The sequence below is a fragment of the Saccostrea echinata genome, unplaced genomic scaffold, assembly GCF_033153115.1.
Source record: "Saccostrea echinata isolate AGI-Se365-2 ecotype Australia unplaced genomic scaffold, CSIRO_AGI_Sech_v1 ptg000001l, whole genome shotgun sequence".
In the NCBI taxonomy this organism is placed as follows: Eukaryota; Metazoa; Mollusca; class Bivalvia; order Ostreida; family Ostreidae; genus Saccostrea; species Saccostrea echinata.
Genome location: NW_026889750.1, coordinates 18716391 through 18743271, shown reverse-complemented (window position 1 = coordinate 18743271; position 26881 = coordinate 18716391). Strand labels below are relative to the sequence as shown.

The following is a 26881-nucleotide window of genomic DNA, read 5'->3' as shown; positions in this document are numbered from 1 at the left end:
ATGGCCGACAACGAAACAGCGTCATGACATCATGTAAACAGTAGAGTGTGAATTAAATGGAATAAAAACTGTAACGCTTGATTGTATATATGGCGTTCTTATCAGGTAAATATGCTTATTTCTATCATATTGACACATATGGGATAAAATTACCAAGAGAATTTGATCAGTATTGAACTATTTTGAGATGGGGCCTAGTGCGCGCATAGACTTGATCTGATTGATCTTCTGTATGTTATCACATTATTGATGTCTGTACAGTATTAACATTTACATTTTATCAGTTTTTACCTCTCTAAGGTTTGAAATTTACTGACATCTCTATTTAGCAAATATATTTGGGGATGACATATCATTATAATGTATACATGGCCAACTACGATTATAGACCTATATATATGACAATAGGGATGACTTCAGCTTGAGTTGACCATTATTAAGTGCTCTTATTTTTGTAATGATATCCCACTATCACCTGCATAATTTATGGTTCTGTTTCTCAACTGATTCAGTATGCAATCTTAAGCATGTTCCTAGTTTAATTTTTATATACAGAGGCAGGCTCCTGACAAATAAGTTGATGTGACAGGACATTCAACAATTTTGTTGAAAGGCAGAATCCTGTCGTTAAGTTGTTTTTTGATTGACAAGTCTCCTACCAATGTTAGGCCATTGTTTTATACCAATTTTGACAACACATTACTCTGTTAACCCAATCAATACAGAGGGCTCATGTGACTAGCTGACAGGAGATGCTTACTCCTCTTAGCACTTGATCCTACCTCTGGTGTTTCAAGGGATCTGTGTTTTTGCCCTGCCCACTATTCATATTGTTGACACTTCCCAAGTGAAAAAAATCCTCAAACAAATCACTTTAAGAAATCACTAATGAATCAGTGATTTGAAGATGATTTGTAAGTGATGCAAATTCCCATGCAAATGAGCTAACAAATCACTCTGAACAAATTGTAAGCAAATCACCTAACAAATCACAACCAAATCACTCTGAATAAATTGTTTACAAATCACTTCTGTTTAACAAATCACAACCAAATCACTTTGAATAAATTGCAAACAAATCATTTCAAATAAATTGTGTACAAATCACTTCAGTTTAACAAATCACTATCAAATCACTCCAGGTGGATACACACTAATGTATGCATGATGCTCAACCATCCCTCAAATATTCACTTGAAACACATGCATATTTGTTATAATTAACAATACACTTTTGGCAACAGCATTTTCATTCTGTGCATTGAAAATATACACATTTACTGGGATGTATCCTCATTAAGATGGCATCATGTACTTCAGATATAGTTGGTTTCAAATTCGGAAGATTATATAGGTGTAATTGGCATCATGTACTTCAGATATAGTTGGTTCCAAATTTGGAAGATTATAGGCATTAATTGTTGTTTTAGAAGTTGGTAAATGTTTTTTTTCTGAAATAAATATTTGTCTACAGACACTGTGAACAAGCCACTTTGCTGAAGCTTATAGCTTTATATAGATTATTTATACATTAATTGGCGACGACTTTGTTGTTGGTAGAACATGTAATCATGGTAATAAACTGAAGTATTGTCATTTCTAAGGAGGAAATGATAGCATAATACAATAATACATACCTTAAAAACTATATGCTGCATGGTTATGGCATGAACATCAGTTTCAACAAAAGAAGAGAGGTATGAATCTAGAACGGCACAATCTAGCTCCTATCATTTCAATTCAAATCTGATGAATGAAAATTGGCGGTAGAGTTTCTTAACTGACCAATCAGCAAGCGCAGCGGAAGTAATGAAGTAAATCATTATCAAATCACTCTCAAGAAGGACCATGAGTTCAACAAATCATTAACAAATCATCCAGAAGAAAGACAAAGTTAACAAATCATCTTCAAATCACTCTGAAGAAAGACTAAGTTCTAGAAATCATTTTCAAATCACCTTGAAGAAAGTCTAAGTTCAACAGATCATGAAGAAATCACTGTAGCAATTTCCTAAGTTTAACAAATCACTAAGAAATTGTATGAAATGTGAAAGAAATCACAAACAAATCACTCTTTCGTAACAAATTGTAAACAAATCATAGTCATCATTTTGGTAGAAAATGATTCATTCATGATTTGTTAAATGAATTGCTTACAAATCACTGAAACAAATCACTTTTAAGTGATTTCTGGGCAATTTGTAGGCAATTTGTTAGTAATTTGTTTGAGAAAATTTTCACTTGGGTTATCAGGATTTATGAGATTGATCAGTATTATTTTCATCTTTTTTTGCATTGGATATATCATATACCCTCTCTTTAACTTTAAGAGAGACTGCTTGTATTTATTTCTGTAAAGGTTTGAAATGATATGGTTCATGACTTAAATGTAATATAATAATGAAAAATACGTGGTACACAAAAATATTTTTTTTCTTCTGTTCTGAAAGTCATTTTGATTTGCCTTGCTTTCCATGGATTTGAACAACTCCACAATCTGTAGACAGTTAGTAACAAACCTAAGAAGTGTCAAATTTCTTTTGTCAAGAACCAACAAAAGTTAACAACCTAATGAAATCAATTACAATTTAAGGAATTTATTGTCTCAGTGCAAGGTCATTTTGTTGTGATTACATCACTGAAAAGGGGCACTACTCTAAATTTAATTGCAGCATTACCAAATTGGAATTTATCTTCTTTTTTTAATAAAAAAAAAATACTGGCATGTTTTTTTTCTATAAAATTGGATGACATTGCCATCCAAATTTTGCAACTTGCTGTCCAAAGAAATATTGACGGCAGGCATATGGCGTCCATTATCCAATGACAGAGCGTCATTCTAGTTCGAGGCAGAAAACAACATTGCATGGGTGATTTCAATATTAAAGGATAGACACTCTGCTTTGGATGCTGCATTAATTTGTATATTTCAATTCCCGCAATTTAGTGAAATGTTAATATTGACCAAACTTGCTCTAGGTATTGCATCTGGGAATGCATATCAGATGTGCTTCAGTGTCTGTGTGTGACCTGTATTTTTCAGATGAGTGTTTAGGTTAAAATATTTGAAAGAGGTTCATTATACAAGCTCAACAATGACCAAATTTGCTAAGATGTTTTATTGGGGATATATACAACCAATTATGTTTCAGAGGCTAGTGTCATGCACAATTTATAGCTGAAGTATCAGGGTAAAGCTTTTTGAGCATCTTATTCTCAACTACAGTGTACCTTTAATTCAAGCAATGACAGTCTTCATTTGAATCTGCACTACCTCTTGAATATTTCTTTAATAGCCAATTTTCATGACACATTTTCAATACAGCAGGTTGGGAAAATTATTAATAGAATATTAATGTATTAAAAATGTAAGGCACATGCTCCGATGATAATATTATTGGCAATTTAAGATAAGACGTGTCCCTTGTAAGATGATAGATACAACTTTAAGTGTGGCAAAGAGCAATAGATAAGAAAATAGATAAATGTACATAACTGCTGTCAACACTTGCTGTGTAATCTATACAAGGTAGTATTTTGTGCTCAAGTGCATTAGTCTGGAGGGGAGTGTTGTATTTTAATTGTCTTCAAATTATTTGCCTAAAAGTGTCAACAGAAGTGTAAGTTGCAAGGTAATATATTAATTTTGTTTTTTAAGAAAATGCGTCTTGAGGTTTTTTTTCCATCTGTAGAATTTGTAAAAAATAAAAAATTAAAATCCTAATGATAAATGAACTTCTAAGGGTTTATGGCGATAATGAATGACTGCTGGTTGCAATACTTGATTAAATATTTCTCGCATTTGATGACACATGAGTTTTTATTCTTCTTGATTGATATATATGAACAGTAATCATTTAATGAAAATGCAAATGTGAACATCCACCCCTAATGAATCTCCATCCCCCCATTTCAAAACAAGGAGAGGGAGAGAGGCTTACAGAGGAAAGAAGTGTAATATTATTATTTGTGCAAAATTAAAGCCATATTTTTTTATGGATGCGTGAGTGTTGGAAAGTTTTGCCTGTCACACATATATATATTGCTCTTGACCACATAAGGAACCCCATCAAAACAGTCAAGATCACACTGCAACTGTGTAAAAATTTTTGCTCAGACCTTTTCTGTGTACTGCAGGAACTGTAAAATATGCTCAATGATATAATTAACAAAAAAAGGTTCTTTAATAAAAGAAGTACAATGATCTTCAACCTAGCTTAATTGATCACATTGAATGTGGTCATGGTCTTATAGTGTTGGTAAGGAAGAACAGGAAAATTTTTGTGTAGAGAAGGAAGTATTGTGGAAGTCTTAGATACAACAAAGTTCATTTATACAGTTAACTGTTCTTATTTTTAATATCTTCCTTTTTCTAGTCTGCTGAAATTTCTGGTACATGTGTTTTGTTGCTCATTTATTTATAAAATGGATTATTCTTCAAATCTTACCTTTTAGTTACTAGCTACAAACTTAAAACTTACATAGTTATCTTGGTGAAAGATGATGTGTGTGAAAATATTTAAGTAAATACTTATTACATGTATATGTTTGTAAAGAAACTCACACCAGATCTTTAAAATGTTTTGTTTAATATTTACATCACTTCCAAATGCAAAGCAGACACATAGACATTACTTATATCATTTTATAGTGGAAGTCCCACCCATGCAGGTGATGGAAGGATTGACAATAATTATACTCTCTTTAAATACTACGTGTTTTATAAGTAACATATATTTTGTTCAATTTAAAAAATTGACAATTACACAGATGACATATTGATTTCAGTGTGCTAGGACAAATAATGGTACAAAAAAATCTACAAGGTTAAAAACAGCTGATCAACTGGCAAAGGGCCAGGTTTGCACTCTCATCAATCTTGGATCAATCGGCAACAATAGCAACCCAACATTGTGCAAAGGGGGTAATATGGGTTCAAGGGGGGTTGAACTTTTGCCAAATGTTTAAAGATTTATAGATACTGAAGTAAATTAATGTCAGACTTTCTCCTGCTGTTTCATAATACTTTGAACTATTAACATTAGTTAGATGAGAAGTATGTTTTTAATATTAATTAATGAGTGTAATATCACCAGCTCAGCAGCATTTGAAAAACTTACAGTGAATCAGACTTTTCACTTTTTGATCCAGAAAAGTGACAGGAGTTTGGGTTGGATAAAACTTTTTAGGGGGGAGGATTGTTAAATAGGATAAAGTTTGAACTGCAGAAATTTCAGTTATGGCTGTGCTTATATCACCCGAAATTGACCCTCAACCAGGCCAAAGTCATGAAATGTAATTATTTGACACAGTTTAAAAAATCTATTCACATGCATTGTTGCAGTATATTATATCACTAAATTCTTAAACCCTTCTGAATTGGTACAACGAACTATTCTTTCACAATCTTCGTTATGATTAATATCTTGAAACACTGATGTTCAATACCAGAAATATCATTGCATTATTATATTGATTTGAATTTCAATAACCAACAGATTCCTTGTTACAAGTCATTTCCAGCACTCTGCCACATACATGTACAATTCCAATTACAAAACTTAAATAAGAAAACACTTTGCCCTGAATATAAATGAGAAATGGATACGTTGTTTCAAAATAGAATGTACAGAAAAGTTCTCTCTCTCTCTCTCTCTCTCTCTCTCTCTCTCTCTCTCTCTCTCACAAAATTTGCTCGCAGGAAATTATTGATTTAAATATGATTTGGATATCTTTTTGCAAGAAAAATTGATGAAAGGTAATTTAAAATGAAGACACCCCTCACATTTAATAACCCTTGATGAAATTGATGTGCAGTTTTACATCACCACAAAATTTGACTAAATGCGTCACCCCTCTCCCTTGGTAGGGGGCCTATATAAGGAAGGGGACTATTTATTTGTCTATTGGACATGTGCTGGTAGATTATCAGGGCATTACCAGGTACAAATTGAAGAAAACTGGCAGGGCTCAAAGAAATCCCATGTAAGGTTCCATATACATAAACGTTTATATAAATAAATTGACATTGGACTCTTGCCATGTTGTCTCTAGACATTTTGATCAGGTGTTATTGTGTCACGGGTAGAGAAGGACAAAATCAGCTGAGTTTTTACGCATTACTGGTTCAAAGCATAAACAAAGCAACAGCAATTCTGTGAAAATATTAATAAAGTAATTTTTTCTTCATTGGATCTTTCTTCTTATCGGAATCTGAAGACTTTTAGAAAATTGTTGCTTTTAATGACATGAATGTTGAATATATTGCACTGGAGAGGAGTTCATGCCTGTGAAAGCTTAATAAGGAGATTTTTGAAATTCAACTGCAAGAATTTTACACTCCATAAATTTTCTCATTCATTATTCAAAAACGTAAGTACTGATGTAATTTTCTACAGTATGTTGAACTTCTATTGCCCTTCAGAATAGACTTGGATGTCTGTTCTAATTTTATTATAATGTGTACTTATAAAGTGCAATCCATTTTTTTTTTTAAGAAAAAAGAAACAGTTTCCATTTTATAATAACTGATTTGACTGAAACTTAAAAATATATGTATAGTTAAATTTTATATAATGAAGTTTGTCTGATATTTGTTGGCATTCATCCATTTATGAAAACAAACTTTCAAAAAAAAATGTATTTATCGATCCATGTATTTATTGTATTGGCGTTATGCAATATATTTTCAACAGTGAAATACTGTGATTTATTTATTGAATAAAAGTGATATTCTCTCGCAATGTGAAAGGATACCAAAATGATATTCTCTCACAGTGTGAAAGGATATCAAAGTAAGTAAAAAGTAATTTCTGGCCTGTCATAAGATAGAGATAGTAACTAAACATCTTGATAGAGCTAAAACTGCAAATTTCTTCCCAAATATGTTGCTAAAATCCATGCTATGTAATGTTTTCAATCACACAACTGCTAAGCTATGACATCTCAACCGCCCAACTATGACATCAAGTCTATGACACTGTGTTAAGAAAAGACAGAGGCAAAGGGAAAATCAAAGAAAATGTAATAAACAGAAAATTCAATGTTTTGTAGATGAATATGGAATTTATTTCACTCGTGAGACAGGATTTTTTTATATTTTCACGAGTGCGAAGCACGAGTGAAAATATAAAAAAATCCTGTCCCACTTGTGAAATAAATTCCATATTCATCTACTAAATATTGAATATCCTCCATTTATTGTTTTAGTATAATGGGACTTAGTACTAGCTACGAGTAATTTTCTCTCTTTAAATGCATACACTTCATCTTAATTTGATAATATATGATTTATACATATTTACACAATCAAAAGAGATTCTTCTCTGGGCATTGAAGATTATAAATGATACACATCACCATGGATTTAATATCTTTAAGGTCACCAGGAATATAAAATTTTCAGTGGGAGTTAAATAAAGTCTTACTTGGGTTACCTCATCTCTAGACCTGTTTTAGTCATCCATATAACCATGGACATTACATACAATTGGTCATCTAATAATCCCTAATCCCTGTTTATACCTGTGTAAGTTTCTAGTTTTAGAGCCATGCGTAACTATATACCCCCTTACAAGTGCTCATTAAAAGTCTAATCCTATAATTCTCCCTCCCAAAGTCTGTACAAGGTGCAAACTGTGCTGTTTTTTAATGTGTCAAGTGTTGTTCATTTTTATTACCTGCACACCAAAGATATTTGTACAAGATTGTTAGCTAAATATATTTTACAAAATAAAGAAAAACTGGAATCCAACACCGCAAAGTTCAAATTGCAGAAGATTCTCACGAGTAGCAATAACCCTTACAGGTGCAAATATATATTTTGTTAAATTGTTTATGATCAAAATTTGAAGGTTATAGATAAACCTGAGAGTCTGATATATCTCCAGTCAATGTTTATATTTACCTATACAATATTAAGTCAGTTATCAACATATTTTTCTTTAATTTGTAGGTGTGACTATTAACATTTCTATATCTTATCTTAAAAAGAATTTAATCTCATAATATTGTACATGTATAGGTACTTGGCACATACATCATATCTAACTTGATATCATATCTATAAGTCAAGAAGAACTCTTTTTTTCTCTCTTTAAATTGAGAGATGGATTTTAGCTGTATTGCAGTTTTCTTATGAAGTGATTAAAATTGTATTACTATGTCACATTTAAGGTAGATATATAGACAAATTATGATAATGTCTGTCTGTCTGTCCATCAAGCTGTGTTCATGTCTGTCATTTTGAAATGGGACTTTAATTTCATCATCATGCAAGCACCATGATTTAAGAAATAATCCATAAATGGCTGGGTTTATTATTTTTTTTTTTATTGGGCCTTGGGGTCAAGATCACTTAAAGAAAAGAAAAAAAAAAACCTGTGTCATGAGGTCAAACAAATGATATTGTTTTAATGTGTACATCTTTTTGATATTAAATATATGTACTAGCTGGTAATCTGACATTTCATCAGGGTGGGGTAGTTAAATGATGAAAGAAAATCTAAACTTGTCAAGATTCTTAATCTCAGAACTTTGGTCCATACTTAGCAGAAAGAGTGTTATTCCAATCAGTGATCTCAGTGATATGATATCAGTAAAAATCACATAGCAGATTAAAATTTATGCTATTTAATGGATTGTTGAAATTTTAAACTTTGTAAGTATAGTCTTTAAAAGGATCCCTTTTTTTCAAATTTGACCATCGGTAAATAAATAGTCATAAAAAGTACAAGTAACATGCAGAAAGATTTTGCATATAAGTTTAAGATGGGAAGAAGAACATAAGAAGCCATTTTGTTATTGTGAAGTCTTACACTGAAATTAAGCACCATTAACTAATCTTTGACTTGATTTACACTTGAAATATACTGGGGGTAGGGGGGTAGGTTTTCAAAACTTTTGTCCAATACTATAGTTCTTATACACATGTAATAAAGAATCTGCTTTTTTTCCCTTATATTTCAGTATATGTGCAATATACATAATATATGCACTGCAGAACTGCTGTTACCATTAATTAATAATATGGAAATGTGTTTTATGGTAGTAGGTACCTGACTTTCTGAATTATTCATGAGTTAGTTATACCTTTTCTCTCCTTACTTTTTTGGGCAAAAAAAAAGGAAGTAAGAGTTTTAACCAGAATGGGATGTATTTTAAAGTTTATTTGCAGCAGATATAAGCAACTATGTATTTCTTGGAAAGGGGGAGGGGAGCCTAGGATGTGAGGAGAAATGAAATGCATGTCAGAATCGCAGTTTAAGCTTGTGTCATACGGAGGACTATATGTTAATTTTGTGGATGTTGTGTTTTCAACTCATTTTCTAAGTAATATCAATTAATGATATTTTAATGATGCTGCTGTATGTTCAACCGTCGTATAGGTAACTCTCATTTAGAAATATTTGCTTTCTTTTTGTACAACCTTGTACACTTTATCGATATTTCAAGAGATGCCAAACATATAATCGTTACATATAAGCACTGCATGATTCTGCATATGTTGAAAATATTAAAAACATATTTGTTTATACTTTTAAGTCTACTTGAACTGAAAGTTTAATTTCACACTTGTAAAGTTTGTATACATATAACACTCTTAAATCCACCACTGCAAACAAAATTTGTTAATATTGCTTTTAGGTCTGCTGATTCATACTTTCACAAATTAGCCAGGAATAATTTCCGAAGACCTTTGTTATTCACATGAGGTTTTAAATCGTGTCTTGGGTCTTTGTTTTGGTAAGGGCCTCTGCACTGTGTGTAAGTTTAATTAAGGAGACACATTTGCTATATCAGCTGATATAGCACCCCTAGTCTTTATATCCTTCACTGGCCGATATTTAAACTTTATGGACCCCAGCCAATTTTTCCAATGTTCGATTTTCTTTGTTTGGAAGACTTTATTTTCGAATGGTTTCGTCTCTGCAAAGGTTTTGCTTAGAAAACCACAGGTCTGTGAATTTTGTTCCAGTTTTTAATTTATGGCGTTATCAAACCTCTTTGATATTGCTTTAAATATCAAAGATGTTAGATTATTATGATTAATGTGTGTTTGACCTAGCTTTATCAAGTTTAAATTAAGAGGCATAACATATGATGTAGGGTAGTAGTGATTTGCTTGTGACTTGCAATTTTTTTCTTTATTGGGATACAAATTTTGGAAATGAAAGAAAATTAAATGAATTTGTTCATTTGTTGTATTTAGTGTTTTACTGTTTAGTAGGATGTAGTTCTAGTTTAACACAATGTGTTAAATGTTAAAGAAAGGAAAATAATGTGGTATAAACTGGGACAAAGTACAAGACAGTGTTTACTTCAAGAAGGTGCCAATTAAAGTATGTATTACTGGTAACTGAGAATTCTGTTTGCTTACCAGTTTATACTGACACCTATCCAACTCATTTGAAAAATGTACTGGAAGTGCTTTTTATTGAAAGTATATGTCCTCTCTTAAGTGTACAAGGGGTCCTGAGACAATTTTTTCCTGAAAGCAAATCTACCCATTGATATGTCTCATCATTGCATGTTTGTCATTCTCATTTTATTAAAATGTTTAAGCAAGCATGCACTTGGAGCAGAAACCTTTGAAAAGTCAGAAGGACTTGTATTTATTCTTATATCACTAGTTGTCATCTGAACTGAGACCAGATGAAGTATTTAAAGATTTATTTTATTGAACTGAACAGTTTCGTGTAATGAAAAGGAAGCTTTTATTTAATTTTGTTCATTGATGTTTCGCAGGAATTATAATAAGCTTGAAGTCATAGAATGGCATGCCGATCACTTAACAGAACCACAGTATGCCGGAAAACACTGAGTCAGAGGGTCAAGGTCGCATCGGGTCGGGTCACTCTCGGTCAGCTATGACCATCAACAAAGAGCTACAGGCCAATAAGAACAGGATTGGGTCAGCCAAATACTATGACATTGCCTCAGCTCTCATGGGTAAAGGCAAGGCTGATCTAGAGGAACTGTTTCTTAATGCCGCCAGGGTAAGTTTCCATTCCATGTTTCTTCTAATATGAAAACATCAGCAGTTTCCATATTAATTAATGTAAATGCTGTTTGACAGTTTTGTGAGGTTAGCAAGAAAGATTCATTTTGTTAGATCTTTGAAATCAAGCAGATATACACACATCTTCAGTGTATCTATAATGACCTTCAATAAAAATTATTCTTTGTTTGTTGAATTTGCAAGATTATAGAAAAATTCAGAACTTGAGTATTTTCCCCTGTATCATTTTCCCACTATTTTGTTAACAGGATGGAGACTTTGACAGGATAGAGACATTTTTACTCAGACGTAGTGATGTCATAGTCAGCATTGATGTCAAGGACAAACGAACAGGAAACACTCCTCTTATATGGGCAGCCAAGAGAGGACATACTAAGGTAGAGATTTCTATACCTATCTTAGATAAAGTGTGCAAAATTTTGTATTCTGCAAGCTGCTGTAAAATTGTGGCTTACATTAACAAGATTAAGCAATTTTATTATCTTCTCAAGCGCTGAAATAATATCTATACAACTCAATTTCTTGAAATGCAGTACTAATATACATGTGAAATCATGCAATTTCGTGGTCTGCTTGTATGAAAATTGAATGTAACTGGGATGAATTATGTTTTTGTAGATTGTCCAGTTACTGCTGAAGCATGGAGCAGACATCACTCTCCGAAACTATGAGAACCAGACAGCAGTAGAAGTGGCGTCTGCTGGAATACGGACAATCCTACTGGACTCCGTGGATCGCTCCACAGAATCATTCCATCGTCTGCTTCTACAGGCAGCATGGCAAGGCAATATCAAAGTCCTCAGGAAATTATTGGTGAGTCTAATTAAGAGTAGTGTACAAATTGCATGTCTAGGAGATTGGAACAAATTTGATACTGTATGTTTCATGTAACTCACCCTTTATTCAAACTGATGAACCATGGTTGGTTTGCTTTGTACTTGAGAGCCTTGCAGATTTATTGTCATTCAAATAGAACCATCTTTTCTGAACTTTTTTTGTAGCTTTTCTTATCAAAAACAATTTTAAGTAATTCAGAAGAGTTTTAATTGTCCTCTATCATATTCTAGAACATCCAAAAAAAGCGATGTTCTGATAATTGACATCGAAGTGGGATCAGTTGTATAGACACAGCATATATTCATCTTCACAGATAGGCCATGAAAATATTCTTGTAGGGTTCTGCTGTTTGCAATATTCGTTTAACTGTAAATTACAAGGTGTGCTAAAAGATGCAGGAGATGTAGGAAAAAATCAATAAAGTTAATAAAAAAAAGTCCAGATAAAATGTCGAAAAATCAATAGCATACCCATGTCTGCTTCACACAAATTGTTGCACTGGAGGCTACTAAATGGTGATCACTTCCTGATCAGCATGGACTTCTATAATTAGACATGATCACCTATTAAACATAACTTTGGGAAAGCCCATCCTAAGGAATGTCCAAATGGGAATTTTCCAGTAGGAAATCCATTTTGTCATTTTTTTTTATCATGGAACTTTTATAGCTAAAATCGACCGTTAAAGTTTGTACATTTCATTTAAATTTTTTCCATGATGTGCATTATTATTTGTATGACTCATATAAAGCTCATGCATTGCGAAATTTGGATCCCTGCAAAACTTTCATTTGATATATGAAAATAAAGACTTGAAATTTCATATCTATTGAAACGTTATGAACAAGAAATAAATTGAAGAAGTTACTTTATTAATTTTGCTGCAAAGTATGTCTTCAAGATAAGTCAGAGGTAATGTATAAACCAGAGTGTGAAAACAAAGAGACTCTAATCATACACATATAACTCCACCATTTAACCTGTGTTAATTCTTGATTTGTTTCTATTTCTTTTTACTTTACAGAATGAGAACAAGGTTCGAGACATTAACTGTCAGAACTCGGAGGGGCTAACTGCACTTCTACTGGCCTGTAGAGACATTCAGCTGTTTGAACGACTTTCAACACAAATGAATCGCCCCTACAACCCTGTGGAATGTGTGATGGAGTTACTTGCCCATAGAGCGTAAGCCCATATTTTTATTCTGCATATTGATCAATAAAGAACAAGATTTTATTTTTTTGTTTATGTTTCCTCAGATAAATAATTATTATAATTTTTGAATGAAGACTTGTAAATCCAAGAAAGGCTCTGTATCTGTTGGTTGTAAAATTGCTTCTTGTATCTGAAGAAATAGTTTTCAGTTGTAAACGTGCAAAAAAAATGTTGAGAAATACATGTAATTCTTATTTCAGTGATGTGCATGCACTTGATGGAGATGACATGGCTTGTTTACACTACGTATCTAAATCTAAATCTGGTCTAGCTGTGGCTGTCATGCAAGCCATACTGGCTGTAGGACCAAATATAGGTGAGTAAAGACTGTAAATAAAATACATGCTGTTCATAATCAAAAATATTCTCATTGAGAACTTGAAATGCATTGTTGCTAACAAAACATTTTGCATTTTAAGATACCCTAAGTTATTATTAAAAATTTGATGCTTTGTGCAAACTATATTACCTTCAAAGATTTGAATTTGGAATGTGTATATTAATATTCACCTTTGCATAAAAAGTTTTAAAATAAGGATTAAATTAATTTTCAGTAAGTAATTTCACATTATTGATTTTACAGAATCGAAGGATAAGCGTCTTTTTGCTCCAATACACTGTGCCTCACAGACAGGCAATGTTGAGTGTATCGAAGCATTACTGGAGGGAGGTACAGAGGTTAATTGTCGGGGATTTGCAGGTGCTACTCCCCTCCACATAACAGTAAGCATGGATTTCTTCTAAATCACTCATTTGTAAATTGTCGCATGTGAGATGCTTATCTCTGTTGGCATTTCAACACCTTAGTCATGTCATTGATTTGGATTGTGTACTGTTTGCATTAATCACCTGTATCAAGGAGAATTTTTACCTACACTTTTTTTTGTGTTCACTGTTCAAATGTAGACATGGAATTTTTTTTTAAATGAAAAATTAGCGGACTTTTGCCAACTTCTCCCCAGCAAAGGATTTTTATTTAAGGTAAAAGTCTCAGAACATAGCAGTATACATGTATCCAAGTCTTGTGTTTTTTTATTTGCAAATTTTCATTTGATGTCTTCTCAGGCATATAATGACCATGAAAAGGCAGCTTGCTCTCTGCTGAAACATGGAGCAGACGTCACTCTAACAGATGATAGAGGACTGACTGCCCTTGACCTTGCCAGGGGTCGAAAGATCAAGGCTGTCCTCAAGGAGGCCTGGACTGAGGCCACACAGTGTAGGCCCTCCACTAGTCTGGCCCCACTGAAAACTCCAGGGAGGGAAGATGTCCGTTTGTCTACTGAGGATGGCAAAAAGAAGAAGCGAGGAGGAGGGGAAGTGATATTTGATGTAAGGTTCTTCCTCAAGTTCTGATAAACAGGATGTTGAGTTACAAATTTTAAAATGGTAAACGCAGCACTTCTAATACTGGTTTGTAATATTGAATGATTATATTTTACTTTTGCAGGCAATGCCAACCAATGTGTTTGCCAACGTGAAGTCTGCTCCAAGCAGTAAGTTTACTTTCTTGTACATCTGGAAAGAAGATTTTGTGCATCAGTTTCTTGTTTATGAAAAAGTGAGGCAAAGGTTATGCTTTGGATTGTTTATCTTTGGATGACACAATGTATACCAACAGTACATGTGCCTGTTTACATTAAATTAGCATGTTTATAAGTAAGTTTATTTTCTGAGAGTGTTATTTATTTGTTATTTCTTCAGGAGGGAAGCCACTTTCAAGACACTTGAGCCTGAGGGAAAAAGCCAGACTAGCAGAAGAGAGCATGCTTCAGGACATTGAAAATGGCAACTTTACTCCTGGCCCCTATCTTAGGTATTCCTCTTTTACATGTGTGTGTTATATTGTTGTGTGCTTTCAGTATTAACTACTGCATTCAGTGGACACAAATGTACCACACTTGTGTTAATGGTTTATGTCACAATCTGTTTGGACACATTTTGTTGTCATTGAAATGGAAGAATTTAAAGTTCAAAACTCTCACTTCACCTCTGTGGTAATATGACACCTTCACATGTATTTAAAGAATTTTTCATCAATACAAATTTAATAGGGTTGTTTACACCTGCCTATTTATGTGTATTGAGTACCAATTGACTCATTCATGTATGACTTACACTATCACATTTCTCTACACCTTGAAACCAAAGCTTAAAAATCACTGTGTGCAGGGTCACTGACTCTTAACTTGCACTTCTGCATTCTTTGTTCAGCACACCAAATGATAATGACCTGAGTTCAGTCAGTCGATCTACATGTAGGGATGGAGTAAGAAAGCTAGGAAAGGTCAGAGGTCAAAGGGTGTCACCTTCACCTATACCAAAAGCCAGATCCAAAGAGAGGCTGCCCTCCATCAGTCCAGACAGAGGGCTAGACAGGGATTCCCCAACATTCAGCAGGAATGGAAAGTATCGACGATCATTTGATGAGGGCAAGATTGGTCTAGGAAGAGGAAACAAGCCAGGTATTTGTAACACTTAGAATGTTGTGCAGACTAAAGTAGACTAAATGAATAACTGGATTTTGTTTTTTATATGTATAATACATGTACAAATAGTTTAATTGAAAAAATGTTTTATTTGGTGAAAGGGACAGAATCATATGAAGTTAATGAATTGAAGAAACTGTTTCATATTCATAAATACCTGAACAATTTTGTAGTTACCTACCCTGGTCCAAATAACAGGAGTAACAGGGTGTCCCCTTTGACAGTAAAAGAAAACACCAGGACCTCCCCCCTCACTATTGTTGACCCTGATTTTGACCAGTGTATGCAGATCAACAGGTATGTTGTAAATAAATAAATAGTAAGAAAAATTTTCTTCTATTTTTCTCTCCCTTCTTGATGGTGGATTTCTGGAGATAATCTATTGCAGCTGGTTTGTATAAATCAGTAATGTTGTCTGAATAATCCGTTAAGAACTAGAGATTTATAATTTTCTTATTTTTCTTGTTTCCCACCTCTAGAGGGTCTGAGTTTCATGCCTCTTGATTAAAATTGAATTTTCTATGATGATTAGTTTCGGCCGTAAAATTAAACTGAAATTCATAAAAAATTTAATCACATACATGTAACTTGAAAGAGAGTCTGTGTAATGTATATGCTTTAATTCTGTTTCAGAATGCAAGTTCCATCATCTCCTACCCCTAGCACGAGTAAGAACTATAAACATCATCGTAGATCTGGTTCAGACACTATTGCCAATGCTGGTGACCTGGCCATGACCTGTGACCTGTATATAAATAAAGGTGAGTTGATATTGTGTTATTTTTTATGCTTTGCCTTTGTTGATTCTGTAAAATAATAATTTTAATTAGGGTGATGGGATTATTATTACTAACTTTAATATTGCAATGATGTTATTTAGCTCTAACACCTGGAAATATCTATGAGAAAGAGTTGTAATTCTCATTTTGAAAATTATTGTAATCAATGTGCTACTATTTTGATTAACCTCAGTAATTAATTAGCATAAATATTCAAGTAGTAACACAATACATGTACTTTCCTTTGTTTATATTATCAAGGTATTTCACCCCTAATAGGACCTAATTATACAATCACTTATAAAATACTTTGCTATAGATTGAGCATTTAAAAATAAGAAAAGATTTACCAAGAGGAAAAATTTTCAAAGATGTAATAACCTCATGTAAGTAGTAAATAATCAACAAAGATTGAACTTGGGTCTATGTGGACTGACAAATTTTTAAAAATAAATTTCTAAATAATAAGAATATCAATAAATTCTTTTGGGAAAGATGTTATTTTATCATTAGGGATTGAATAACAATCGATAACAATTTTTTAACCAGGTAGATTTTGGGGGAATTGATTTTTTACTGATTAAAGACAAAGGGAGAAAACTCTTCAAGGACAGGTCAAGGTCATAAATTTGGACTCATTTTGCTCCAATAAATGGGAATTTGATCTAAATTTCCTGAGTATTCAACCTGTACATATCTGTTTTGTATTTAATTTCATTGAATCTGAGGGTATTAGGGATGGAATACCTTGAGTATAAAATTTTTATTGTGTCTGTATTTTAACATTCCCAATCCTGTATTAACCCTGTCTGTTTGCCTGTGTTTTAACATCAGGTTCTGTTAACCCATTGCATCACAGTGAGGAATATTACAGTGAATGCACTTCACCACGTGTCACAAAGTATCCCAGAAGGGAGACAACTCAGTACTCCCAACTGCTAAGGGAGACAACCCAGAAAAGTCTTTATAATCAAGACAGATCTAGCTATTCTTGTAATGCAACTTGTGAAGTGTCACAAATCTTGGACCTGGGTAATTGTCATAATTTTACTAAATTTTAATAAGTTTTTTTTTTTGCATGTGGTTGTTATGGTTTGTATTTGCTTACAATAAATCATTTTTATTGGTTGAGACTTAATTTTGTGAGACAATTGCATTGCATTCCTTAGACATGGTTTTTACATATTGTCCACGTAAGGAAAAAAAAAAAGAGAATTACTTATTGTTATTATTGAGGAAAACTATTTTTTTTGCGTCTAGACTTTTTTGCAAAAGTATTTGTTAATAAAATCTTGCGAATTGTATTTGATATATTTTGACATTATCTGTGATGCAGAGTGAGACCTGTCCACAGAAATTTGGACTTTTCTTCATAGTTATGACTTTGTTCTCAGAAATTTTCACCAATGAAAATGTTTCACTGCTAATAAAAATGTGGCTTCGATATGTTATGTGTACTTTGTGATTAATTGTAGATCGAATGGGACTGACTAACAAATGTCCACAGACACCTGTTCAAGGTGCCCCCCTTTATCCAACTTCATCCACCATCCTCCCACCTACCCCTACCTTACTCAACCAGCAGACGACAAATGCTCACCTAGAGTGTGCCATGACAGAGCCCCAGCCATCAGATGACTCCAAGGTACATACATATAAGAAAGTAATGGTTAATTTTGCAAGTTGTCTTATGTAGTCTTCAAAGATGGGTAAAATATGTAACTTTACTCTCTTTAACTTCCAGGACCCGTCACCAAGATCTGATGAGGATGAATTGATTAAGAATAAGGAAGTTAAGATGGCTTTTGCTGGGACCATAGAACTCATGAGAAGCAGATCTATCTACAAGGATGAGTTCATCCTTGAGGAGAGTCGTCCTCGAGATTTGTCCCTCAGATCCTCCAGTAGTGAGGATTCACACATCAGCAAACGATCACTTTCTAGCAGAAGCTCTTCAGGAGAACCACCCATCAAAGAGAATTCTGGGAAGACTTATAAACCAGTAATGAATACAAATCAGAAAAATTACATTAAACAACCACTCAGTGCTGCAACTCAGAAAAATGCAACAAAGCAACCAATTTCTACTGCTGCAACACAGAAAAGTGCAACAAGACAACCAGTTTCCAGTGGTGCCATTCAGAAAAGTGCAACAAGACAACCAGTGCCTGGCACATCAACTGCAAGAGTTGAAACTCAACCACCAATTTCTAAACCATCAAGTGTAGGTTCAAACAAACTGACACTCAGATCAAAGCAAAAATCTGTGACCTCAGAGTCACGCGGAGCAATATATCTGGGAAATTTGAATAATGAAACTGATAAAAGAGATGCCCCAGGTGTATCAAATTCTGCTGGTAGTTCAAAGAGTTCTTCAGCTCAGAGCAGAATCACTGTGCACTCCAGACATCTAAATGAGGGTCTTGTCAATAGTAATGTACAGGGCAACAACACTGACAGCAAATCAGGACTAATGCAGGTTGTGTCATCACAGCTGCTGTCAAATGTTAAAGATGAGATCAGGAAGAGAAATGAACTCCTACAAGACAAGGCAGAAGAAACAACTGTTGTAAGTGAGGTCAAACCAGAGGAGAAAGAAAGTGGTAAGGAGGCATTAAAGAAGCTAGCTAAGAGTGAATCTAATGTGCTTGCATTAAAGCCTGGTGAGAAAGAAGCAAGTGTACCCAGACCTGCCACTCAAGCCTCAGCGAAAGCAGTGAAAAGGATTGGACCAATTCCAGTCAATAAACCAGCAGTGACTAATAATAAAGCATTTGTTTCCTCCAGTCAAAATGTCCAGTCCTCAACTCCATCATATCTCCAGCCAACTAAATCTTCTGTTTCAAGAACTACCAATGAAAGCAGTGCAAAGGATGTAAAAGCTAATAATACAAAACCAAATACAGATGGTAAAAACACAGCTAGATCTAATATTTTGAAAGTTGGTCCAGTAAAAAATAGTGAATCTAATTCAAAACCTCAGAAGAAGTTAGAAGTTGAAGTAAAGTCTACTACGGAAAATTCATCTTCTGCTTCAGTTGATAACAGTGGTAAAACTGTCAATGGAAATAACCCCACTTCCAATAATTCTGGAAATATTTCTGTTCCTAAGGTTGGCACAAATAATGCTAAGTCCTTTGGTCCAAAATCAGGAAAACCAGTGTCAACACCATCTACTGCACAGAATAATGCAACAAGTTCAAACCAGTCACTTCCAAACTCAGCAAGGACACAGAATCCACAAAAAAGCACTGCAGCTGGTAAACCCTTGCGTGGAAACTCTGGTGCTACAATTCTAGCACGAGCACCAGCCTCTTCTGCCAGGAGTGAATCAAATGTCCCAGGAAATAAACCTCCACAACTCAAAGAGAAAGATGCTAACACTCAGAAACCCAATCAGGGAAGTTCAAACCAGACTCAGAAAATTAATGTGAAGTCAACATCTGTCGCAAATGTAGAAGCAAGGGAAAATGTACCTAGTTCTGGAAATACAGCTCAGTCCGAAAGTGACCTTCCAAAGGTAGAATCTCAGAAAGTAGAGGAACCTCCAGCCTTTCCATATAAACCAGCTAGTGCAGGGAAGCCACCATTGGTTGAAATAGTTACCTCTGTTACGCCACGCAGGGCCAAACCTGAACCAGTTGTGGCAGGTCCCATGCAAACACCAGTCATTGAAGATCCCTTTGCTGACTTGTATGTAGACAATTCAGTAAAAGCTCCAGAAAAGAAACAGAATGGAAAAGGAGTCACTGCTACAGCATTTGGATACATGGTTTCTAAACCAGGTGTAGAAAGATCCAAAACTAACATTTCCATCAAGAGTAATAAAAGTTCCAAGAAAAAAGATGCCAAACCTTCCTCTGCCAATCCAAAGATAGGCAGGAGAAGGGGAGGAGCTAAAAGCAAGGATAAAAGAAATACTGAAGATGCAGTGGCTCGGCCAAAAAGTGGGAAGAGAATAAAATCAGGGAGGAGGAGAAAGAAGATACCTGTAGACACTTTACTAGGAAAGCAGGCATCACAGTCAGATATTGCACTTATCTCAGGGATAGGGTGGCATGTGGCTGCCAGCTGCATTGACAAGTCGGATGTTGTAGCTGTGAAGTTTACAGACTCTCACTCGTCAGCTTCATCAGAAAGTGAACATGAAGACATGGAAGAAGAGAATTTTGAACCCAATTTTAATCGCCAAGAAAGCTTTGTCTTTGATAACCTTGAATTGATAAAATCGGGAAATTTCAACTTGGATGAGGACACTCCAAGATTTGTGAAGGAGCATTCCAAGCCCAAACACCTACGGAATTCTTTAAGTGTGGATGTGTATCAACAGATAGACAATTCACCAGGTACCCCTTCACCTCGGTTCAAACAAATCAAACCAGACTTTGAAGCAAAGATGAACTTACCGAGAGTAGACAATGATGGATATAGACCGATGAATCTAGATTTGACTCAAACATCTTTGCCAATTCAAAGTCATAAAATTGGTGAAAATGACTTGAATTCTTTGCCTCCCAACTTCAACATGTTTTACAATATGGAACAGATGAATGCTGCTCAGCAAGAACTAGATGATATTCTGTATTCTAATCCTGCAGTGGATGTAGCTAATGAGGAGCTTAATAGACAAATATTGATTGACAAGCTGACTCCTATCCCAGAGTCCCCATCCTTAAGTGCAAGAACACCAATTCATAAAACATTGAATGCTTTAAAGGAGTTTGATGAAAAAGTGAAAGATGACACGTTGAATGACCTGCTTGGCTTAAATGGCCAAACTCCCAGAGTGCCAAGTGAAGTAGAGTGTGCTCCAAGTCAATTAAAACGTGGAAAGTTTGAAACAGAAATTCAGAATTTGCAAAACAGAAATTCCTCTAGTTCAGGAAAAAGCAAAACATCAGAGAGAACAAACTCATCAAGTCAGAAGTCATCCGCTGGTAGCAATTCTAGGACACCAGGATCCTCAGCAGGAAAGAAGAGTTTGCAGACGTCAGCTGGAAGTCGAGTGAAAGGCCCTGAACCTGTTACCAGGAAGTCCCAGAGTTTACAGTCGTCTGCTGGTAGCAAAACATCAAGGACACCAGTAACCCCTTTGGCCAAAAGAAACAAGAACTTATCGAAATCTCTGAATGAGAACACTAGGAGTGAAATTGAGATCTCTATTGAAAATCTCAAGACAGCCATTCAGCAGAATAAACTAAAAAATGATGAGAAGAGAAATAAAAAAGATACAGAACATTTAAATGTTCCTCCTCCTGCAGAAAATGTACCTTTATTAGATCTGAAAAGTGTTCATCCAGCAGAGGAAGATAATGTACCCTCAGATGTAAGATCCAGTCAAAGGAAGAAGAAAGAATCTGGTGGAAGATCAACCAGAAGAGAACGCAAATTTTCTGAGACCAAAAGTGAGGAAAGAGAGGATACTAACCTAGATGAGGTAGTGGAGGAGATTCTCAGCAATACCATGTCCTCAGTGAGGTCTAACAGGACACTCACAAATACAAGCAGAAACAGTACACTGACTGAGGTAGACAGGGATCTACTGAAGAAGATGATGCAGAATGAGTCTCCTTTCCATGCCAAACTTTCTGCCTCAGTTTGTGATCCTCAGAGGAATAATCAGGAAGATGAAATTGAGGACATCTCCTCACAACAACCCTATCTAAAAGTGACTGATGACCTGCAAACAGTACAAAAACAGAAGGTTGATAATGAAGCGATAGCAAAGATCATGAACAGTTTCAAACACATGGAACTGTTTGCAGGAAAAGGTGGGAGTCTGAGGGCTTTGAAAGGTAGCAGAGAGCATTTACACAGACCTCACATGAGTGTTGGAGAACCGTCTTCTGCTGCGGTCAATCATAAGCCACCATTGTCAGTTCCAAAGGGAAAATCTGCAGGAAAGTTTACAGAGATTAGGGGTTCTAAACAAGATGGTGGGTCTATGAAAAACAACAGTGTGAAGGAAACTCCCTTCAAGTTCTCTAACTTGCCTCCTCAGGAAGGAGCAGGTATTGGTGATGATGATGAGAGCTTGGATCTGAGCAATAAGGTATGAAGAATTGAAGCTAGCAATAATTTTTGGGATATTTCTTTTGTTTTGTTGATAAGAAGTTGTGAGTGTGGATTGTCAGAACTTGAATTCTTGATTTTCCAATTCCATTTTTCTTTTCAGACAATAACTAGTGACATATCCAGCACCACTATGGACTCAGACAGCAGGGCAGGAAGTGCTTGTACCTCCATCAGTAATCAGTCTAATGTAGATGACATGATACAGTGGAAGAAAGGAAATGTCCTGGGTAAAGGAGCTTTTGGAACTGTGAGTATTCTACAGCCTTTCAAATAGTTGTGCAAAATACTGTATACAGGGTAATTTTTGCCCCTCTTTTATTTTCACCTTTTTTGCCCTAGACACAAGTGGGTGAATTTAAGACAGGGCGAATTTAAAGAAAAAAGTATAATTTCCTAAACAAAACTGTGATGGGGTGAAATTAAAATGGGGCTAATTTGTTTTCAACTGTTAAGGGCAAAAATAACCCTGTATACAGTATTCAGTAAAACTAGTGTTGTTGTAAAGGGGATGTATATATATTGTGATTTGGCTTATGTATGGCCATAGTGGTTTTATTGCAAATACATGTATATTAAAGTGTGAATTTCATATATTATAGGTGTGGTGTGGATTGACCAGTGAAGGACAACTGATTGCTGTGAAACAGATTGAACTCAACACAGTGGACAAAGACAAGGCGAAGAGGGAGTACGAAAAAGTCCAGGAGGAAGTGGAGCTCCTTAAACTCCTAAACCACAAGAATATTGTAGGGTAGGTATAAATAAAGTATAAACTGTCCAAAAGAAATGGGACATCATGAAGGGGGGGGGGGGGGTAATACTTTGATTTTATGCTAGAGTTCTGTTATCCACAGATCTATAATTTTGTCTTACTGGATCATTGATTTTCATTTGCCATACCATCAGAAAAAAAGAATAATCTGCCATATTATGGAAGTTGGTGATTTTATATTGATTTTTTTTTCTTTTTGTTGGAAGTAATAAACATTGCTGTCTATGATGTAGATACCTTGGCACCAGCTTGGAAGAGGAGGAGAGCGTGGTCAGTTTATTTATGCAGTTTGTTCCTGGGGGCTCTATTGCTAGTATCCTGGCCAGGTTTGGGGCACTTGATGAAGCTGTGTTCAGACGGTATACTAAGCAGATCCTGGAGGGAGTGTCTTACCTTCATCAAAATGATGTCATTCATAGGTAAATAAAGCTGTTGTTTTTTGTTGTTGTTTTTTTTTTTTTTGATCATTTTATACTCTGATCAAAATGATCAAAAAAAAGAGAAGAAAAACAAACAGTGATCAATCTCACAAATACTATAAACAATACAAATCATGAATGGGGCAAATAAGGGTAATTTTTGATAGAGTCCCAGAAATGCATTTTTTGCATAGGAAGGAGAAAAGGTTTCAGGGATTTTACGAGCTTTTAAGTTAAGTTACACCAATCATTTTTTTTTATTTTGCAGAGATATCAAGGGAGGAAATGTAATGTTAATGCCAAATGGAATCATCAAACTCATCGACTTTGGATGTGCCAAAAGATTATGTATAAACCTCAGCATGGGTCAGTCACAGATCCTCAAATCCATGAAGGGCACTCCATATTGGATGGCCCCAGAAGTGGTCAATGAAACTGGACATGGTAAAAAATCTGACATTTGGAGTGTTGGTTGCACCATTTTTGAAATGGCTACCAGAAAACCCCCATGGGCAGACATGAATCCCATGGCAGCCATTTTTGCCATTGGAAGTGACAGGAAGTCACCGCCAAGGTTACCAGAGAAATTTTCAGCAGAGGCCATGGAATTTGTTGATTTTTGTTTGACAAGGTAAGTACTTCCTGGAATAATAACAAGAATTACATGTAATATATGAAAGTTAAAAATAAATGAATAAAAATACACAATTTATTCATATGAGAATAAATTTATTTGCAGAGACCAAAGCAAGAGACCATCTGCTGCACAACTTCTACTACATTCATTCATCACAAAGAGGAAAAATTCTAAAGGGGAAAAGAAATGACTTAGTTTGTTCATAAGACTGTGTTCTTCACTCTTGCATTTCATCAACATCATTTAACTTTCTTAACAAGTCAGAGAATCTACAAGGATGTATGGAAAGTGCTTTGAATGTATTGAAACAAAATTCTATGTATAGCCATATCAAAGTGCCTGCAAGATCATGTTATGTTCCATCATCATACAAGAAACTGGTGATCACATTGTTCTCGTTCATGATATTAGTTCACTGCTACGTTCAGGTATCAAAACTTGTTCAGATCTGTGTTCAGATCTTGTATCATACATTTCCTAGTATTATGGAGAGTGAATGAACCTGACTGATGAAAATCTGTGTTATGACAAGAAATTCTACATTTTTCTTTGATGTGTTGCACCTTTAGAAGTGTTATAAAAATGTTTTTGTTATTTTTCCAGATAAGGTTGAATGAGAATTTTACAATTCCCAACATTATTAAAAATTTGTATGATCAGTGTTGTTATGAGCTATGACATAGATATATATTAAGCCATTACAATTTTTTTTTTATTTAGAAATTGACATATTTCCTCAAATTGAAGGAAATACAACTATTTCAGAGCAATTAAGTAATAATTTTATATAAAATATATATGGTATGAATCTTATTTACATTTATATGTGTACATTCCATAAATTTTTCTAGGGATATTTTGTGTGTTATATTTTACACAGGATAGATGTAGTGCAGTGTCCTTTTTATTGTACCAATGTAATCAGTTTTTTTTGTTGTGCCAAAGTGTAGGTATTAGTCTCTTTATGTGCATCGATTTTCTCTAAATGTGTCAACTACTGTTCCTCCAATATACATCAGTGCCACACATACTACTCATATGCCATAATAGATGAGGAACTTTTAAACAACCAAATAAGTGATTTCATTGTACCGTGAAAAATATTTTCAAGACTTTATTTGTGTGTGCAAGGGTATGGGCAAATAGGCTTAGGAACAATGAAGCTTGATGGGGTATGTTGGAATAGAATTATATTCAAATCAAATCTTGGAACTTCTTTTTCCGTTTTATGGAAATTTTACCAAGATGTGTATGGTAGCAGATGACTTCTGCTTAGAATATTATTTTGTGGAACATCAGGTTAAATACACTTTGATTTTTACAGCAATAATTTGTTTTTTCATTTCATGATGTTTTCCAGAATGTATGATGGTTTGCTTAGATTTATCAATGCAATATTTTTAGATGGGCATTTATAGTCAGGAAAAGATAACCCATGTTTATATACCTCTGTGTATAGGTCATTCAATCATTCATAGGATATGGTATGGTAAAATTAAGTTGTACTACTTTAACAAAAATTTAAAAATGGTACATATACACTCTGTAGTAGTATTTGGGGAAAAACATACATATATTAGACTATTTGGTATCTGGAGATGTATGTTATTGAAGTTTGTCTGAAGGCAAAATTATCCAATATCTCTAAACCTAACCTTTAGTCTATGTCTTATCTATTGGAGAGTGTACTAATGGATAAGAGCAAGACTCCTATCTTATTTTGTTAAGACTTTTAAATATAATGAACAGGAATATATATATTTTTATATCAGTGTACCCAGAGACAAAATGGAGCACCTAAATCCTCCATGTACTATTAATGAGTCTGTTTCTGATCATTGAGATCTTCATGGAAATGATCATTTCTTTCTGGATTTTAGCACTGCTGACTTCAAGAATTTTGTCTATGATGGTGCATTTGCTTGGATTCACTGTGATAAATGACAGACTATTGTTTTATTACTATAAAGTTGTTTGAATCATGTTTTTGTACTCATACGCATTCCTACATTAGCATCATGTCTTCCCTTTGAAATAAAGAAAAGTAGATTATTGAATAATTTTAATGGTTTTTGTTTTCTTTCGAGATGCTGCATTACCTGTTACATGGTCCAGAAAATTTTCTCTCTCTCATGCAAAGTTTTGTCACAGCAATCCCCCCTCCCCCTCCCACTTCCCCCATGTTTTGGACCTGACACAGCTGCAGAACTGAAGCTCTCAAAAAAAAAAAATTAATTGATAGACCATAGAGCTACAGTCCCACCCATAGAAAAAAAAGTATCTCTGGTCATCCATTTCAATTTTTAAGACCATTGAGCTACAGGTCTGCAGCTAGACCTGAGAGAAAGATTCCACTATCCACCTAGGTTTATTTTTATTCACTTTAAAATTTAAATAAACTATAAGTTACAGTTGAGCCTCTATTTCTAAGACTCAGTAGCACTGACAACAAATTAAAGATATCTGAAGACTGGCTTCAAATTTATATTAAAGTAGGGATGGTACTTTATTAGACTTGTATTTGTACACCTTATATTCAACAAATTGCAATTCAAGATATGGAAGTTACAAACTGTATTTGAATATACATAAGAAAAAGTCAGTAACATTGTATTATATGGAATGAATATTCCCTTTA

The 26881-nt window shown here is 34.4% G+C and overlaps 1 protein-coding gene across 2 annotated transcripts; it reads left to right on the top strand.

The window, feature by feature from the left end:
- The first annotated feature begins 4 nt into the window (after positions 1-4).
- On the top strand, positions 5-25007 carry LOC133186594 (uncharacterized). 2 transcript variants are annotated; one of them, XM_061321822.1, is made up of 21 exons: positions 5-105; positions 10747-10997; positions 11269-11397; positions 11639-11833; positions 12882-13042; positions 13273-13388; positions 13656-13795; positions 14138-14404; positions 14523-14568; positions 14777-14888; positions 15287-15537; positions 15735-15858; positions 16195-16322; positions 17175-17372; positions 17816-17985; positions 18085-22392; positions 22516-22662; positions 23015-23166; positions 23421-23606; positions 23875-24237; positions 24346-25007. In XM_061321822.1, the coding sequence occupies exons 2-21, from the start codon at positions 10806-10808 to the stop codon at positions 24431-24433; spliced, it is 7473 nt and encodes a 2490-aa protein (XP_061177806.1). In that variant the 5' UTR covers positions 5-105; positions 10747-10805; the 3' UTR covers positions 24434-25007. The 2 variants fall into 2 exon arrangements, with proteins under 2 accessions (XP_061177806.1, XP_061177816.1); XM_061321832.1 differs by lacking the exon at positions 17175-17372.
- Positions 25008-26881: the final 1874 nt, after the last annotated feature.

Coding starts and splice junctions, on each gene's coding strand:
- LOC133186594 (XM_061321822.1), top strand. CDS start 10,806: ATGCCGGAAAACACTGAGTCAGAGGGTCAAGGTCGCATCGGGTCGGGT. Junction 10,998..11,268: donor TGTTTCTTAATGCCGCCAGG/GTAAGTTTCCAT, acceptor TTTTGTTAACAG/GATGGAGACTTTGACAGGAT. Junction 14,889..15,286: donor ACTCCTGGCCCCTATCTTAG/GTATTCCTCTTT, acceptor TTCTTTGTTCAG/CACACCAAATGATAATGACC.